The sequence below is a fragment of the Staurois parvus genome, unplaced genomic scaffold, assembly GCF_062004578.1.
Source record: "Staurois parvus isolate SC_StPar_1 unplaced genomic scaffold, SC_StPar_1.0 ptg000017l, whole genome shotgun sequence".
In the NCBI taxonomy this organism is placed as follows: Eukaryota; Metazoa; Chordata; class Amphibia; order Anura; family Ranidae; genus Staurois; species Staurois parvus.
The window spans coordinates 1,174,769-1,194,437 of NW_028317813.1; the positions used below are offsets into that span (position 1 = coordinate 1,174,769).

The following is a 19,669-nucleotide window of genomic DNA, read 5'->3' on the forward strand; positions in this document are numbered from 1 at the left end:
TCCTTCATCCTCCAGGAACTGCCTGCATACTCTAGCCAAATGAGGTCAGGCATTTTCGTGCACCAGGAGGAACCCAGGACCCATTGTGCCAGCGTAGGGTCTGACAACGAGTCCAAGGATTTCATTCAGATACCTAATGGCAGTCAGAGTGCCATTGTCTAGCCTGTAGAGGTCTATGCGTCCCTCCATGGATGCCTCCCCAGACCATCACTGACCCACCACCAAAACAGTCATGCTGATTGATTATCGGCAGCATAACATTCTCCACGGCTTCTCCAGACCCTTCCACATCTGTCACGTGCTTAGGGTGAACCTGCTTTCATCTGTGAAAAGCACAGTGGCAGACCTGCCAGTTCTGGTGTTCAATGGCAAATGCCAATTGAGCTCTATGGTGCCGGGCTGTGAGCACAGTGCCCACTAGAGGACGTTGGGCTCTCAGGCCACCCTCATAAAGTTTGTTTCTGATTGTTTGGTCAGAGACATCCACACCAGTGGCCTGCTGGAGGTCATTTTGTAGGGCTCTGGCAGTGCTCATCCTGTTCCTCCTTGCGCAAAGGAACAGATACCAGTCCTGCTGAAGGGTAAAGGACCTTTTACGGCCCTGTCCAGCTCTCCTAAAGTAACGATCTGTCTCCTGGAATCTCCTACATGCTCTTGAGATTGTGCTGGAAGAAACAGCAAACCTGGCAATGGCATGTATTGATGTGCCATCCTGGAGAAGTTGGAGTGCCTGCGCAACCTCTGTAGGGTCCAGGTATCGCCTCATGCTACCAGTAGTGACACTGACCCTAGCCAAATGAAAAACTAGTGAAAAATAGAAAAGATGAGTAGGGAAAAAAATGTCAGTGGCCTCCACCTGTAAAACCATTCCTGTTTTGGGGGTTGTCTCATCGTTTCCTATCTAGTGCACCTGTTGTTCATTTCATTAACAGCAAAGCATCTGAAACTGATTATCAACCCCCTCTGCTACTTAACTGACCAGATCAATATCCCAGGAAGTTAAACTGACTTGATGCTATACTCTGATTAAAAAGTGTTCCTTTAATTTTTTTGAGCAGTGTACATTGAGCACAATAAAATAAACATTCCCCAGTACACTATTTGGTGAGATTTTTACCCCAGCACTGGCAGTTTACAACAGTGTGATTGACCCCTGCTCTCTTAATGCTGTTTCCCTGAACTTCCAGTATTCAACAATGGACAGTGCAGTCTGGAGTCAGTCAGTCAGCTACGAGGAACAAGGGAGATCCTTGCCTAGGCTGTGGGGCTGTGTGTGTTTTTTGTTGATGCACACATTGAAGGGAGACACAGCTCTAGTCACCACATGCAAGGGTGGTTCCATAGGATGCTGTAAGAGAAAAGAGCCACCCTAAAACAGAAACCTTGGTCAGTTCTTTCACCAAAGGGCTGAAGATTTACTATTGCTTTAAGCAAGCGTCCTATTCCTTTTAACCAGGGTAATCGTTTTACCCATAAGATAATGTTCATACATTCAAATTCTCTTCTAAATATAATTTACTGATTTTCTTGTTTCCTTCATACTAGCTTTACTGCTGCCTGGGAAGCCAATGATCTATGTACAAATGCCCCACATAAAAAAGACAGATATGAATCAATACTGTGTTTGGAAGTTCATTGCTACAATTTATTTGCATTTTAATTCCACTTGAGAACTTGTTACATAGTGCTTTTGGCACATCAGCCCAGCTCAATCCTCCCCAATTGCTTTGACTCATTACCATGGAAGCGTGTCGACCTTATTTTGATGTCTTTTAGTTTAGTTTAGATCTCGGGTTAGTTGGCTGACATTTGTGTTTGATGGTGTCTCCATCACTTATCCAGAACAAGGTCTGTTGAAAAGGTCCTGTACCCAGTGCAAGTCTTCAAGTCCAATGGTATCTTTCAGATAAGTGCGTACATCAGTACATAATCCCTTTATCATTGAAAGACAAACATGAATTAAATGTCAAACCTGACAGATATAAGTAACTTCCTTCATGTTTTATTACACAGTTCTCCACATTCTCAGGGTTGTATGCAGTTAACCTTTCATTTTGACTGATGATTTACAAATCCCATTTGCCATGTTTGTCTAGCTTGTGCTTGTAGTGCTCAGATAATGCTAATAGTAATACATATTTACCATTAAATACAGTATAATTGGTACAATAAAGTGCTTTTCTGAGACAACATATCCTTTTTCACAGCTGTATGTAAACTTATTGACCCTTTAGCATAGCCTTTCTAAAGCTTTTTAACATAAAGGAACCCTTGAAATAACTTTTAAAGTCTTAGGTAGCCCCTGATTAGAATTGTTATTTGCTACCAATGGCACTTTAGTATGAACAGCAAGGTTTGGATATATACAGTAATAATTATAAATAAAATAATAGTGGCCTTATATTGGTGGTCAGCAAAGTGGTCCATGAAGTTAGTGGTCAGCGAGGAAGGTCCCTCTTAGATTGGTGAAGGAGGGCCCCGTTACAGTGCTGGCCAAATGCCACCCTTACAGCTTAAATTTGCTGATTGTTCAAGGAAACCCTAGCTACCTCTGTATGAAGCCTAGAATTCCATGGAACTCTGATTGTCAGAGACTGCCTTAGTATGCGGCTAAAACATTCATTTAGGATCTTTTATCCTGCATTTTATTGATTATGAGTTGTCTTGTAATTAGATGATATAAAGCTGCCTATAGGGTCAGTTAACCCAAAACTGGTATTTTATAAACTGGATATTATTTTACTAGTGGACTCCAGCAGCTATATCTCTCTGCTGGGTTTTCCTTGCTTTTTAAAACTTGTCTGCTGCAATACAATGAATCTTAACTTCTTCAGATACTTTTGCTACAATGTAAACATAAATTCAAATGCACCTAGGAATTTTAAAGTGTTGGTAAAATTAGTCTGTATATGCAGTAAAGCATGCTTGTCATACTCACTGTAAGGGGCTAATCCTCCACATTGTGTAAAATGTGGAGGATTAGCTCTCTTCTCTGATCCTCCCCCTTCTTCCACAGTCCCTAGTTCATCTGCTGATAGTAGAGAGCCCTAGGAGGTACTCTGCACATGCTCAGTTTGGTTGTATTGCTAGAGAGTGTTTTTTTTTTTTTTGGAGGGTGCATGTGATAGGCACAGGGTCAGTCAGCACTGTCCAGACAAAGGATCAAGGGTCATGCAGCCTCATAGGACAGTCAGAGGAGAATGAAAATTCCTCATTCAAGCTTTAACTAGTGCTCGACCAGACACTGATAGAAGTAACAAGACTGCTATATACTGCTGATGAGAAAAGGTATTTACCAGTTTATATTTACTAAAATAATTTTATTTCCGTGTTTTGTGTACTGTGGAAGACCACATATAGTGAATGCAAGGTCCTGGGTTTAGTAACCCTTTTAATTCCTGAAAGTTCAATGAAATTGATATGTGATTTAGCTAGTTGTCTTTCAGGAAGCTCAAATATCAACTTTAGGGGAGTAAACTTTTATAAACAAAATGCTTATTCTTCTACACATTATCCAAGCTATTTTACATTGATTATTACAATATTGCACAGTCTCTAAGCAGTAAATCAGAGCCATAGAAAATATAAAGCAACTAAGGTGTTGGACTAAAGAATACCTTACACCCTAATGATGGTACTAGTGATATAGGACCATAGGTTAGGGAATGGGAATGCAATTGTTTTCTTGATACTTTCCTTTCCATGTTAATTTACAATAATATTTAGGGTGTGCATAAGTGAGTGTTGGATTCTGATAGGCAGAGTATAGCTGCCTTCACCGGCAATAAATTCTGCAACCACTGCAAGCCAATATTAATCTCTGTGGTGGCCTCAGATATTTATACACAGCACTGAAGATACTGTATAAGCAAGACGCACTATACCATTTGTGCTCACTGCACAGAATCAAAACACTTGCTCTGGGGGGAAAAAATATCCATATAATCAGGGCCTGACAGATTTGTTGTAAATCTAGGAAGCAGTGCCAAAAGGTAATAGTTGGGCAAAATGTTTGTGTAGCACCTCACTTGGTAAACAGCGGAGTAAATGTGACTTGCTAGGTGTTATGGCTTATACCAAAGTGTATGGCCTAATGAGTGAGCATAGCACTTTTGACAACTTTGCCATGGTCACTTCCTGCATGTAGTGGTGGTTATTTTTATTATACAGTATTTATATAGCGCCAGAAAGGTTAGCTCAGCGCTGTACATTATAGTGGGGGACAATACAGTAACAAAACAATACATGAGGGGTTTGAGGGCCCTGCTCTTTCGAGGTTATTATAGCAGACAGGTCCTGGATACAGTAATGTTAATGTGGTGATCATTTTCGGACACTGGTGATGTTTAGAATAGGAATACATATAGGAGTTGCCATTCTTAAATGTCAGGCTTTCATGCTTAACTCTACCTTCACTACTGACCTGAATCAATGATGCAGGCTGGGAGTTTGTACAATTCAGACTTGACTACATGATGCTAGTTGTAGATCTGTGCCGCTGAGTAGATAGGATAAGAACAGGCCTTTAACCATCAGTGGCAGTTTGTTCTCTGTAATGTGGTGGCCACAACCTGGATGCAACTGTGAATCTGTATGTGGAACAATATTGGCTATTTTCCAATGTAATCAATCATACCTCTGGTACTTCTACAGAATTGGGTGGTTTTAATTTTTGTTTTTAAGCTTGGGTTTGGAGTTTTGAATGAATTGCTATGTGCATGGTTTAGTAAACATTTAGCACAGTTTCATTGTTCTTTTTTGCTAGAAGAAGCAGTCTTGTGATTCTTGAACCGTGTTTTTCAGCCTTTTTTCAGTCAAGACACCCTTAAAAACTATGCACAACCTCAAGGCACCCTATTCTAAAATGTAAAAAAACCTAAACAAATAGTTTTACATAACGCAGCAGCATCAACACATGTAGGACACCCAATGTTAGAGGTTATTTAGCCTTCCAAAGCAAATACACCTTTGCACACTGGTACTGACTAGTATTCCAGTGTTTCTCTTCTCCCTTAGTTTCTCTCCTTCAATCAGCTAATGTGCTCTCAGTGCTGACAGAGAGGGACAGGATGCTGTGCAGGCGTCTGACACCTTCCTTGTTATGTTACTGGTGGCTGGAAGATTGTAATAGTGCACAATGAAAATCTGTGGATTTGTGTAACTAAATGGCAGTCTTGATCCACCCGCTGTCTTGTATACAGTTTTGGGGCATCTGTTAGACATGATGCCAAGGTACTGCTAAAGAAACCTGAAGGCACCCGGGTCGGAAAAGGCTGTACTAGAAATTGAATGCCATTTATTGAACTAACAGAGCAAGAGAATAAAGTGCAGAAAGAGTGCATGTTTAGTTGTCATGCCTCAATCTTGTGGGAACTGCTGCTTTTAGCCACCTTATTGCTATAAGTAAACCTTGCTCCATGTGCTTTAGATTTGTTTCATTTCATTATTGTGATTTCTTGCCTCACAGCATAGGATGATTTGAGGCTGCTCTGCCTTCACAGACAGAGTTGGTGTGATTTTTTTCACTTCGTAAAGCGGCAAACCGTGTAACTGAGAAATGAATTTCTGCGGGTTCTGTGTTTTCCTAACTGTATAGTGTAATATTTTACTTGCCCTCAGAGCAGTGTATCTGATAGATATAAGATTGCTAATTAAAGCTGATGACAATTAGATTTTATTGAAAAATCACCAGTGGTAGGATCGGTAAAAAGTCTTCCTGTGTGTCGCTATGGAAGCACTCCCTCTATAACCACACACTGCAAGATGTTGCTCTGTTGCTATCCAGATGATGCTAAATCTCACCAGCCATAGGAGTGTTATCTTGCTGCCTCAGCTATACAGGAAGCAAGCCAATACTAACAAACAGGCAGCCTTTTTAACTATCCTGCTGCTTCTAATTTTGACATATGGTCTGCAATGGGATCGCTAGTGGCAACATTGCTGTGTTTCATCAGTTTACCTGGCAGCTTATGAGAAATTTGTTGTGTACTCTATGATCAGATAATGTAATATGCAGAGTATAGCGTTGTACCATCTGACACAGTTTAATGATTTCCTGGACTCATTTATTCAGTGCATATTATTCTCACATGTGTTCTTTGTTTAGGTACCTGCCTTACATGTGTCTGCTTTAACCACTTGCCCTCCTGAGGATTTACCCTTCCTGGCCAGGCCATTTTTTGCGTTACTGCGCTACGTTACTTTATCTGACAATTGCGCAGTTATGCAACGCTGCGCCCAAATGAAATTTGCGTCCTTTTTTTCCCACTAATTGAGCTTTCTTTCTGTGGTATTTTATTGCCTGTGAGGGTTTTATTTTTTGCTCTATAGAAAAAAAAGTCTGACAATTTTGAGAAAACAAACAAACAATATTTTTGACTTTTTGCTAATAAACGTCCAGTAAAAAAATTAAAAAAAAAATCGAATTTCATGATAAATTTAGATCAAAATGTATTCAGCTACATATCTTTGGTAAAAAAAAATTCCAATACGTGTAAATGAATTGGTTTACGTTAAAGTTATAGTCTTTACAAATGGCGGTATAGATACTGGAATTTTTTTTATTAATTTATTTATTTTTTACTAATGTGATCAGAGACTTGTGTCAGGACTGCGGCGGGCATTCTGACACTGGGGGGAACTGACTTGGTGTCATGACATCCCTAGTGACACCAACACAGTGATCAGTGCTAAAAAAAAAAAGCACTGACGCTGTACTTATGGCACTGGGGAGGAAGAGGTTAACATGAGGGGCGATCAAAGGGTTAATTGTGTGCAGGGATTGTGTTACTGGTGGGCGGTGTGTTGGTGCTTCACTGTAAGCACACTGCTCTGGATGGTTGTGCTGTGCACAGCCATCCAGAGCAGTGTGCCCGAGCCAACAGGGACGAGGACTATTAGTAAAGAAAGCAGCCCTCTTCCCCGTCGGAAATCCTTGGTAATGACCAGGCACCGGTGGGTAACCACTGGCTGGGACCCGGTGATTGACAGTCGCGGCCCCTACCCAGAGATACAAAATAACATATATATATATATATATATATATATACGTGATTTTTGCGCACCTTTGATGCCCTGTAGCAGTATATCTACTATAGGGTGGCGGAAATGTGGTTAATTAAGACTTGTGTTCTCTTCAGTCTACGTATTAAAGTGAAAGGCAAGTCATAACCTAACTAAGCTTAAATCTACTCCTACCCCCATTCTATGTCTGTTCTAGCTACCTTGTAAAAGGAAAAATGCCTGTACTTACCTATTCTGAAGTCTCTCTGGTCCGGTCATATGATCTCTCCAGTGCCAACTTCAGTGTAGAGGAGAGATCGCTGACAATGGCTGAAGAGCCTATGCGATGACATCACCCATAGATTTACTATGGGGCATCTGTTGTCGGTTTTCCCTCCTGTACACTAAAGGAAGTACAGGCACCTTTCCTTTTACAGGGTAGCTAGAAAAGACTTAGAATGGGACTGGGAGTAGATTTAAGTTTAGGTTTTCACTTTCCCTCCACTTTAAGGTAATGTGTCTGCAGTTTTACAAAATTCTGTCAGCAAGGATAAAGTATGTTTGGTTTTACACTTTAACTTCCATATGATTTATCCTCCATGCAGGGCTGATCATGCTAAAGAAATGTATCTTTGTCACCTGTAATTCTTATAAAGACTGCATCACATTATTCATAAAGTGCTGGTGAAAACCTGTGCTTTGCCCATGAAGTGGAAACCACAGGTTCACTTTTGTAGTGGCCTTATCAGCAGCACATATTCACTTTTTTATAGCTCTCTTGCCAGTAATGAAGAATATTATCTGCTACTTCTAGATATTGCGGAGCATGTGATTCACGGTCCTTCTCCTGTGAGACAGTACTTTTGCTGGGCAATTGATTGCTGTAACACCTGGGAAAGGACAGTGTCAATAGTCCTATGTCAGTTTGCAACTTTGAGGTTTTACAGGTTTCCTCTTTGCTTCTGACAGCTGAACAGAGTTGTGGGGATACAAAGGGAACATATGCTGTACAGTCTGTCAGCCTGCAATTAAAGGGGAGCTGCATGGGCAAAGTAAAGGTTCACATTAAAGTATTTCTGCCATGCTGTACAAGTGCCTAAACTAGCCCAGTTAAAACAGGCTTCATCAGATGCTTGCATATTCCTCTGTGGAGCCTTAAAAGCACCCCAGAGGCCCTAAAACCTAGGGAAGTGTAATATGAAAATGCTAACCTTTCCTTGTAGTGTAAAAGCTTTTGCACTCCTCTGACTCTACCATCTCTAGTGAGGAAGCACTTCATAGTGATGGCTCAGTAGGAAGCTGCAGGAAAGCATAACTTACACAGTAAACTAATATACATGACAAATAACTACATTTCTTTACAAATATAGCAACGTTTACATATACACAGTTCCAGAGGTTGTGCGTTTACTTTATGCATTTTGTGTTTTTTGATGGGCTATAGCTATGTAAAGGTTGTTGAATTATCTTTTTTGACCAATACTTGTTGTAATGGGGAATCCGGAGTCCCCCCAAATGGCACACAAGGTGAATCCTAGACTACTCTGGACAGAAAATTTTAGTACTTTTACTTTAAATACACTAAATGGTTAAAATTATGTGGACACCACTCAAATGATTGAGTTCAGATTGACAAGTCCAAGTCAGACATTGTTTGGTGTGGAGGAGCTCAAATTATTGGGGTAAACATCAGTTCCTGAACTCATAAATGCTTTTATTCGGCTGAATGAGCACATACTCCACAATCTAATATCCTTAAGATTATCTCTCTGCTTGAAAGCCCATGCATTTAATTATATGTTTTGCGGAAAAAATTGGGCATGTCCTTGTTACACTATACCACCCATATTTTCCTTTGGGATTCTGACCCTTTATCTCAGTTAAAAGCTGATATTCACTGCATGTGTTATATGTATGACTTCCTAACTTGCTTCTTTAAACATAAAACGGGGGTTAATAGAAATGAATGCTATGTGTATGAATGTAAAATCTGGTTAATATTACATAACCCTCAATAAGTATACAACAGTCCTGTATGAGAGATGGCTCTCTAGCAGTTACAAATCTGCAATAGCCTCAGGTGATGTGCCACATTGGGACTCTACAGTTTCTCCAGAGCTGTGTGGTGCAATGTCTGTCTTAACAGTAACAGCTGATAACATATACTACCTGTGGAATTACTAATCTGTATTCTAAGCAATCATAATTCAGTTGTCTCTTCTACATACAATATTTCATGCTAAAACCTGCTGTTTTTTTTACCTTAAGTAACCTTTTGCTGGCTACATTTAAATATACAGTGGAGTAGTTACAGTCCAAGTCCCAGAAAAAATCATGCACAGAAAAATAATTTCTACAAATTCTCTAAAAAAACAAAAAAAAAATGCATATTAACAATGGCATATTTTGAAAAAGAAAAGCATTTGAAAGCAATCATATGTCAAATACATGTTCATTATCCGATTTGTCAAACACATGTGGCATTAAATAATACTACTAATTGTAGCTGGGAGGGAAGAATGATGGTTTCGACCAAATCCTGTTTATTGTGCTGAAGCTGAAAAGCTTGATATCCAGAAACAGAGACACTCTGAATGTATCTCAGCCAGAAAAAAAGAAATGTGTACAGCTCTCACTCAGATAAGTACACAAAACATTTCAGCAACACTGTCTGGGTGAATGACAGGAGGGAAGGACAGATAATTTAACACTTATCTGTACAGTGGCCATGTTCTTTGCAACCCGAGTCTATGACTCGCGCATAAGGAAGATATATCAGTGCTGGAAGAGAAAATCAGGAGATCTTGGTTTTTAGGTAAAACATACATACCCTGATAGCTTTTATTTTGATTGACAGCAGGTCTCCGTTTGCTAGATAGTTACGCTTTGTCTAGCCAGACTGCTGCTGCCGTTTAATGAAGCTTGGCTGCACACTAAACTCCCTTTGTTTAGCGATAAGAGCATTTACTTGATAAAATGAAGGGCATCACTTTGCACAATTGACCCTTTAGAGCAGTCTAGGCTTGTCAGCAGTCTGAAGCCACATTTGAGTGCCATCATAATGGCTTCAAACTTGAGGGTTTCTAAGGTGCAGACAAAGGTGTTGTCTTCCTTGAGCACCAGCCGTGTCCCGTTTTCTGACTTGATGAAATATTTAAACTGTATAACATTAGAGGAAATGCAGAACTCTTCAGGAAACCCATCCAGCCTACTTTTTGAAACAAGGATAATACGAGCTTTGATTTTGGATATGAAGTCAGGGGCATTGCAGAAAATACGCAGCCCTTGAGACCGGTCGTGATTATCTGTTATTTCAAGGAAAGTGGTCTCCCTGGCTGCCTGCTGTTCCTTCTCCCACCTGGATTTCACAGCTTCATTCAGTGCTTTCAGCTTGAAGAAGTCTGCCTCCTGTGCCAGAAGCTGGTTTTCTTGGAAGCCTTCAGGTAACAAGAGTTCCCCATTCCGGAGAAAGTTTAGCACATGCCTAAACAGTAGCCCATCCCTGTCTATGAAGTAGTGTCCATCTGCGTCAATGGGGCAGAAAATTTTTCTGTTCACAACTCCCTCAAGGTAAGAGTCTGGGTACTTGGACAAGGTCTGCTTTTGTGTGATATAAAGATATCCACCAACATTAAGTGTGACAAGAGCCGTCTTGCAATTTAAGCTCTGCTCTCCGTCCTCTGCATTGTGGCATTTGTCATCACACTCCTTCTCCCGTCTGTTGGTTCTGCGCTCCATCCTGAGCAACAGTGTGTTGCAAGAGCAAGCTGGCCTTGCTCTTGTTTGGTTTCAAAGCAAAATAATAAAGAGTCGTATTCGGTTCTGCCACGATGATGGAATGAAAATGCTGCCAGCATTGCATGAGCTGTCAGCTCTCTTTTGCAGTAGGTGGCGTATGAGCTATGCAAACAGCAAGATACCAGTAATACAGCTTGGAAAAGGAGCATTTGCATTTAACTGTGTAAGGGAAACATGCTCAGTGTGGACTCTTGCTTCCCTTGTGCAAAATTGTCCTCCCCCCCACTGTTTTTTTTTTTTTTTTTTTAAAGAAAACGTAACAAGTTATTGATAGAAATGTGTAAGGCTGTCCCATAGATACCAAAGTATTTTGATCAGTGGAAGGCAGCTTCCCTTTAGCCATTCCATCATTTACTGGCAAAGCATTGAGGCTATGTTGGAACTTGTAATCCTGCAGTAACTGTAAAGCTACAGGTAACTTGCCTTGGTTTAAAGCGTGGCATACTAACAAGTATTTGACCTATGTGTGGTAGTAATTTTGTGTTTGCACAGTGACACATGTCTATTGTTTACAGTAGCTGAAAAGACTCAAGTTGTAGACTGTGGGCATGTATGTGCGAAAGCTGAGAAGGGCTGCAAAAGGTCAATATGAGCGAAGAACATTTTTTTGGCTTCTTAGATGTTCTTGAAGGACAACATATCCTATGTATTTTTGCACAACATTCTTTAGTAACAAGTTTTTTAAATCCTGTAATTTGAGTTTACAGTTTATAAGAGGCAAAACTGTTTTGCTTCTCCTGCAGTACTGGCCTTTTTAAAGTAATCTGTCATTGATAACCTCTCTAACAACGGTAGTTGCTTGGCTTTAATAGTTTTGTGTCAGTACACTGGAACAAGTATGCAAATCTTAAAACAGAAGTAATCTTCCACTGGACACTTGTACCTACAGCTAAATGTATAATAAAGCTTACCTTGTAGGTACAAGGAATATCTCCTAAACATGCACTATTTAAGAGATATTCACTGTCCTTGCAGCCGATGACGCATGCGCTTTGAAGGAACGGCATCCCCATGCCGTTCCTTCACAGCTCTGTGGCGCAGCCGAGACTCCCACACATGTGCAGGAGCGACGCCATCATGGCTTGGCCAACCAAGTGGCCAGAGTCCACGAACCCGGAAGGAAGACCGGGTGAAGATGGAAGCCCTGTCAGCGGTGACAGTGTGCTGCTGGAGGACTTCGTTCTAAGGTAAGTCTTTCATAATGTGATAGTATTCGACTCATACTAGTACATTATGACATTATTTTGCAGGGGAAATTTTTTTTTTTTTTTAAGTTTTGATTTTGCTCAGACTTTCCCTGCAGCTTACTGGTTCTAGATTAGTGAAAGTCAAAGTATGGAAGCCAGAGACAGCCAAATAATTAGCATTTTTGTGCGAAGAGCTTAGCAGTGGTAACATCAGTACATGTGTTATTTAAAAGGTTCTGGGGTTGCAAAATGAAAGTGTATGTGAACCCTTACTTTGCAAAATGGCCTATTCAGTTTAAAATAGAAACGCAAGGAAAAACGTGTGTGTATACACACTACTGTGCAAAAGTTTTAGGTGAGTGTGAAAAAATGCTGTAAATGAAGATTTTTTTTCAGAAATAGAAGTGTTAATAGTTTAATTTTATCAATGAACAAAATGGAAAGTAAATAAACAGAAGAGAAATCTAAATCAAATTAATATTTGGTGTGACCACCTTTTGCCTTCAAAACAGCATCCATTTTTCTAGGTACACTTGCACACAGTTTTTAAAGGAACTCAGCAGGTAGGTTATTCAGACATCTTGGAGAACTAACCTACGGATCTTCTGTGGACATAGGCTCCCTCAAATCCTTCAGTCTTTTCATGTAATCCCAGACAGACTTGATGTTAAGATCAGGGCTTTGTGGGGGCCAAACCATCAGGGCCTGGACTCCTTGTTTTCTAGGCTGAAGATCGTTCTTAAAGACATTGACTGTATGTCCTGTTGCAACATAAATTGGGAGCCAATCACAGGCCTCCCTGATGGTATGGCATGATGGATATATGTCTGGCTGTTTTTCTCAGCATTGAAAACGCAATTAATACAGACCAAATTTACAACTCAGTTTGCAGAAATACACTCCCAAACTTGCAAAGAACCTCCGCAATGCTTCACTGTTGTCTACAGACACTCATTGTACCGCTCTCAGCATTTCAGCAAACAAACTGCCTCCTGATACAGCCAACTGTTTAGAATTTTGACTCATTGTTCCAGAATACTTGCTGATATTTTTCTGCACCCCAGTTCCTATGCATAGTTGAGTTGCTTAGCTTTGTTTGCACATTGGAGGTTTGACTTTTTGGTCACAATTCTTCCATGAAGACCACTTCTGGCCAGACAATAAATGAGTGTGCTGCTGGTCATCTTTCGATGTCGCAGGAAAGTAAGCTTGATGTGTCTTTCATCAGACTCGTGAAGTTTCTTTGGCCAACCACTGTGTCTGTGGTCCTCAGTGCTGCCCATTGCTTTGAGGTTTTTGAAAAGAGCTTTAACAGCGCATCATTAAACCCCAGTCTGCTTTGAAATCTTTGCTTGGGACAGACCTTGCTGATGCAGTATAACTACCTTGTGTCTTGTTGCTGTGCTCAATCTTGCCATGGTGTATGACCTGTGACGTGAAACTGTTTCCACAACCTCACCTTAGTAGCAGAGTATGGCTGTTCCTCGCCCAGTTTTAAGCCTTCTACACAGCTTTTTCTGTTTTAGCTAATGACTGTGTTTCAGCTTACATATAAAATTGATGACCATTAGCACCTCCTTAGTATAATTGGTTAATCATACACCTGACTCTAATCCTTCAAAATGTATTTGTTAATCATACACCTGACTCTAATCCTACAAAATTTATTGATTTGTGTAAGTGTGCAAATGTAAGAAATGATGCTGGTTTAAAGCTGAAGGATAGTCACACCAACTATTGATTTGATTTAGATTTTTCTTCTATTAGCTCACTTTGCATTTTGTAAATTGCTAAAATAGTTAAATGATATACTTTTGAAAGCATTCTTACTTTCCAGCATTTTTTCACACATGCCTAAAACGTTTGCACAGTACTGTGTGTGTGTGTGTGTGTGTGTATACAGTGGGTATAGAAAAGAATCACCCCCTTTAAACTAATCACATTTTGTTGCTTTGCAAGCTGCAATGAAGGACACAGTTTTTGTTTTATCCAGCTGTATTTACTTAGTGCAATTTATAACATCCAAGTGAAAGATATAACACCAACATGTCAGAAAAAAAAAACAAAATCACTGAGTTGGAAAACAAACATCACCCCTCTCCTAAAAATGACTTTTAAATTCAATCAGGTGCAGCTAATCACCTTCTCTATGGCACACAAGCCATTTGACTTTCAACTGGGATCAGCTGTAGTCATTGTGATTAACGGAGCATGAACAGTTTCCTGGAGCATTTCAGTCCCTGGTAGTGCAACTGGAGCAAGCAATCAACTATGGGTGGCAAGGCACTGTCAGAAGATCTCTGGGATAAAATTGTGGACAGGCACAAGTCAAGGGATGGATAAAAAAACAAAACAAAATCAAAGGCTTTATGAATGCCCATAAGCACTCTGAAATTTATAATGAGTGGAAGGTATTTAGTGAAACAAAGACCCTCCCTGGATCAGGACGTCACTCGAAACTGAATGAAAGAGCCAGGAGGAAACTGGTCAGAGAGGCCTACGGCAACTCTGAAGTGGTTGCAGGAATGTATGACATAGAGTGGTCATTGTGTGCATGTGACAATATCAAAATGTGGCTTGTATGGGAAGGTTGCAAGAAAAAAGCCACTCCTCCTACATGCAGTCACGACTGAGCTTTGCCAAAACGCACCTTGAAGATTCTGAGGCCACATGGAAAAAGGTTTTATTGTCAGATGAGAATGTAATTATTTGGCCTCAACACAAAACAATATGTCTGGCGGAAATCCAGGGATTGGAGCACTTGTCAGGACAGGAGGTAAAATGGATGGGGCAAAACTGCCAAATTCTTGAGGAAAATTTGCTGCCCTCTGCCAGCCAGTGTATGTTCTCTCTCTCGTGCTCTGAAGGTACGGCATGTCTGTGCCGTTCCTTCAGAGCTGTGCGCCATAAAAAGTGCACGTGGGTGTGACGTTATCATGGCTCAGCCATTCAAGCTGCGGGAAGAAGGACCTGGTGCAGGTGGAAGCCCTGTCATCGCTGCTGGTGGACTTTGTTTTAAGGTATGTTTCACATAATGTGCTAGTATACATACACTTTGAATATAATTCTGCAGGGCTTTACTGTCTGAATCCTGTTTATAGCCTGTAAAAAATATAGATATATTAGTGTTCCTGTAAAAAAAAAAAAGTGCTAATATTAGGTGTCTTAATCTTTGTTCTCTTTGAATCACCCATAAGCTCCTGAATTTGTCAAAAGCATTTAAGTAATTACAAATATGGAAACTATCATGCAACAGTAAGCATTTCCTAGAAATATCCTTGCCCTTTCAGACCTTGGACACTTTCTTGATACTACTGTTAGGGGCGTCAGGCTTTTTTTTTTCTTTTATATGCCTCTAAATCTCCCCTGCATGTTGTCCTATGTGTCCATGCACACACAGGCTTTTTGCAGTGTATTGTGGTAGGAGAGTTTAGTGGTAGAAGAAAAAACATTGCCAGGGTGTCCTGGGGCAGCGGCATTATGGTTAAAAAAAAAAAGCTTGATGCACTTAAACGCATGTAAATGCACCTAAGCATTAGGCGCATTTTGCACTTGAGCATTAATTTGTTTCAATGGCCAGAATAAGTTAGTTCTGGTCAATGAAATTAACGCCTAAGTGCTTGACGATTGTAAATGTGCCTAAACACTTGGAAAAGTGTTAGACATTTTTACAAGTGTCAGGCTTTTTTTCCAGCAAAAACACTGCTGGCTCTAAAGAGTTAACAAAAAAAAGTCCTGTGTGCATTATGAGGCCTTAACATTGGTTAAGAAGCAGTAAAACAATCATGACGCTCACATGTGAAGGTTAGGTTGGTATTACAAGCAATAATATCTACCACCATCCTCTCCAGTGGCAATGTACAAAGTACTTTATGTAACAAAGGAGGGCAGTATAGGGTATACTAACCACAACATAACAGTCTAGTAAGTTTAGTTGTTTAGGAAAGTAGAATAACAGCAAGTAGCAGTAGGAGAGGATCCCGTGTGAGTTTACAGTCTAGAACAGTGGTTCTTAACCTTTTTGGAGGTACTGAACCCCACCAGTTTCATATGCGCATTCACCGAACCCTTCTTAATTGGAAAAATAAAATATGATTTTTAAAATTCAAAACATAGGTATATATTTATACATAGGTGCACAAAATGAACAAAACCATTAAGAACAAAGAACAAAACCATTAAAACATGATTTTCACACAAAAACAAAATAATGAATATTTACCGCAAATCAGTGTGACTTCTGCTGTTGTCTTTCAGAGGCCAGTTCAGAAATGCGCGGCATTACCTTGGCAAGTGCCACTCTCATGTCACTTTCGCAACAAAGTCTGTTCCTTTTCTTCGTCTTTATGTCCAGCATCCTCAAAAAGGATTGCTCGCAAAGATATGTTGTAACAAACGGTATGAAAATTCATCCCCCATAGTAATTCATCCCCCATATAGTAATTCATCCCCCATAGTAATTCATCCCCCATATAGTAATTCATCCCCCATATAGTAATTCATCCCCCATATAGTAATTCATCCCCCATAGTAATTCATCCCCCCATATAGTAATTCATCCCCCATATAGTAATTCATCCCCCATATAGTACTACATCCCCCATATAATAATTCATCCCCCATATAGTAATTCATCCCCCATATAGTAATTCATCCCCCATAGTAATACATCCCCCATATAGTAATTCATCCCCCATATAGTAATACATCCCCCATATAATAATTCATCCCCCATATAGTAATTCATCCCCCCTATAGTAATTCATTCCCCATATTCATCCCCCATATTAATTCATCCCCCATATTAAGTCCCCAAGTCCCCCGTGTCAATTCACTTACCTTTGCTCTGCGTGTTCCTCTCGCTGTATTCCCGCGCCGTTCCGGTCTTCAGGGCGGACTGTGAGAGGAGCCTAGCTCCTCTCACGGTCGTCACGCTGCCCCGCCTACACACATCCTGACAGCCAATCACTGGCTATCAGGATGTGAGTGGCAGCGAGACTGGCCAATCATTGCATTTGAGTCCCTGCCGCCCGAGAGGAGGGAGGGGAGCGGGCGCCCGGCACACGAGCCGCGGCTTGCCGACCACTGGGCTAAGCGATGTTGCGTGACCACCTGCAGCCAATGATGGACAAGCGGGGCATGTCATCACAAATCATATGAGTCGGGTGTGGGTCACCTCCGCCGAACCCCCGAGACTGACTCACCGAACCCCTGGGGTTCGATTGAACCCAGGTTAAGAACCACTGGTCTAGAAGGATAGTGGGTAGAATTAAGTGGGAGGAATTATGCTTCTTGTCCCCTAGAGCCAATATTTTTAGACCCTTCTATGTAAGTTCTCTTTGCCATAAGACATCCAAAGGGGGGTACATACAGTATGTGCACAATGGGAATGCATCATCCTGTGTCAATTGTATGAATATTGTAATGCTGTTTTTGTGCATGCAGGCCATTTTCATAAATATGGTCAAATATGCTCAACTGAACTAGGAAATTGTAAATAAACAAGGTTCAAGACAACTTACTTTAAAAACAAAACATAAAAATCAAGTGTGCAGGCGTAGGGCCTGCAGGCAGAATACAGTTAAGAGAAATAAGAGTTGTGTTGCTGGCTGCTCTTCTGGCTACTTTGACATTAATTTTGTAAATCTCTTAAAAAAAACAAAAAAAACAACAACTTTATATTTAAAACATTTATTATAGTAAATGCTCAAAATTACATCCTTGGACTTTGCAACACTTGCACATATGCTGAATATTAGAACGCTGAACATTTCTTAGTGTAGCAGAACTATTGTTGCATGAAGAGATGATTTCTTTCTTTAGTGCAACAATTGTTCTGGGCTTATTCCGACAGACTGCTGACATAAGATAATGCCAGAGAAAAAATAAAAAATTGAGTGGTATTAGGCCTGGAGACCTAGGAGGACTCCTGTCATTCACCTGTTTGAAAAAGTTTCATTTAGATTTCTCACAACTATATATCCAATGCAGGAAATATAGCAAAGGATCTTATGTTGGCGAAACAGGACAGAAGTTGCAAACAAGGATGAATTTGCACAGACATACCATCAAGGAACATAAAGAAGATGACTTTTGCACACCTGTGGGACATAATTTTGCACAACCAGACCAAACTATGGAAGACCTCAATATTTTAGTTCTTAAAGGAAATTTCAAATCTATTCAGGAAAGGAAAACCTTTGAACTAAGAATGATAATTCTATTTGACACGAGATAAGGGCCTTAATTTGGACATGGGATTCCTCACTCATTATCCAACAGTTTTATGACTCCCTCTGTGAGTGTCCCCCCCAGCTTTGCTTTTGCTGTGTCTTATCTCTAGTCTAATCCTAGTCTTTTAAACATTTCTGTGTACATCTTGTGTTTCTTTCTGTTTTTTTTTTTCCTCCCCCTTTCAACATCTCTCCTAACATTCTGCTAAAACTTTGTAGTAGTATTGCCTGGACCTTGAAGAAGGGGACATACCCCGAAAGCTTGTCCTCAAACTTGTATGTTAGTGCAAATAAAAAAAGTATCACGTCAGTATTCAATTGTTTCTGTCACAACAATAGCAAAGAGAGGTGGAGCACCATATTGCTGAAGCCACATTTTATGACCCAAATATTCCCACCTATACCACAATTCCTCGATCAGTTTAAAATATGGCATACTCACATATATACTAGTAAGAACAGCAATAATTAGCTTCAATCACTTATATCATTTAGTCAATTCAGTGCAGCTGTGTTACCATAGACCAACCCTTTTCAACCAGTGTACCTTCAGGTTTCTTCAGTGGTGCCTTGGCAAAATGCATTCAGATTGCCCAAAAATTGTATACAAGCCAGTGGGTGGGTGAAGGCTGCCTTTTAGTTACACAAAGCCACAAGTTTTCGTTGTACACCACAACCTTCTAGCTGCTGGCATCGTAACAACCAGTTATGCTGTTGGTTGATAAGAAGGATGTTGGGTGCCTGCACAGCATCCTTGTTTGCCCCTCTCCAGCAGCACTGGGGTCACATTAGCTTAATGATAGAGAAGATAAATACTGGAATACTAGTCAGTACCAGTGTGCAATTGTGTGTTTGTTTTGTAAGAATAAATCACCTCTAAGGTTGATGTCCTATGTTTGTGGATGTTGCTTCATTCTGTAAAACTATTTAGTTTTTTACATTTTAGAATGGAGTGCATTGACTGAAAAAGGTTATGAAACACTGCCATAGACTATAAAATCAAAATCTTTGTAAAGGAAGAGATCTACCACTACTTTGGTGATCCCTGCTCTTAGGTTTATAAGCATCAAAACACACACACACACACACACAAAAAAAAAAAAAATATATATATATATACACAAACACGTAGTAGTCCTGTTATAAAAATAAATCTAAATCAACATCATGATTGCAACCAAATGGATGCAGTGTATTTGATTTGTGAATCCAGAAGACTACTCACCTTTTAGAAAGCAATTTCCTTCCCTTTCACCTTCTATTTTAATCTTAAAGTGATTCTAAAGGCTTGTTTTTTTTTCTTTTAAGAAAAATAACAAACATGTCTATACTTACCTGCTGTGTGCAGTGGTTTTACACAGAGCAGTCTGCATCCTCCTCGTCTCGAGTCCCTTGCAGGCTCTCCTGGCCCCTGCCTCCTGTCAGATGCCCTCACAGCAAGCAGCTTGC

At 40.3% G+C, this 19,669-nt stretch overlaps 2 protein-coding genes across 2 annotated transcripts in view; one reads left to right on the plus strand and one right to left on the minus strand.

The window, feature by feature from the left end:
• Positions 1–19,669, plus strand: part of GTF2F2 (general transcription factor IIF subunit 2) — a 331,921-nt gene that overhangs the window by 122,234 nt on the left and 190,018 nt on the right. The window lies entirely within an intron of this gene.
• KCTD4 (potassium channel tetramerization domain containing 4) lies at positions 1,620–10,916 on the minus strand. Its single transcript, XM_089678749.1, has one exon. The coding sequence runs from the start codon at positions 10,738–10,740 to the stop codon at positions 9,967–9,969; it is 774 nt and encodes a 257-aa protein (XP_089534875.1). The 5' UTR covers positions 10,741–10,916; the 3' UTR covers positions 1,620–9,966.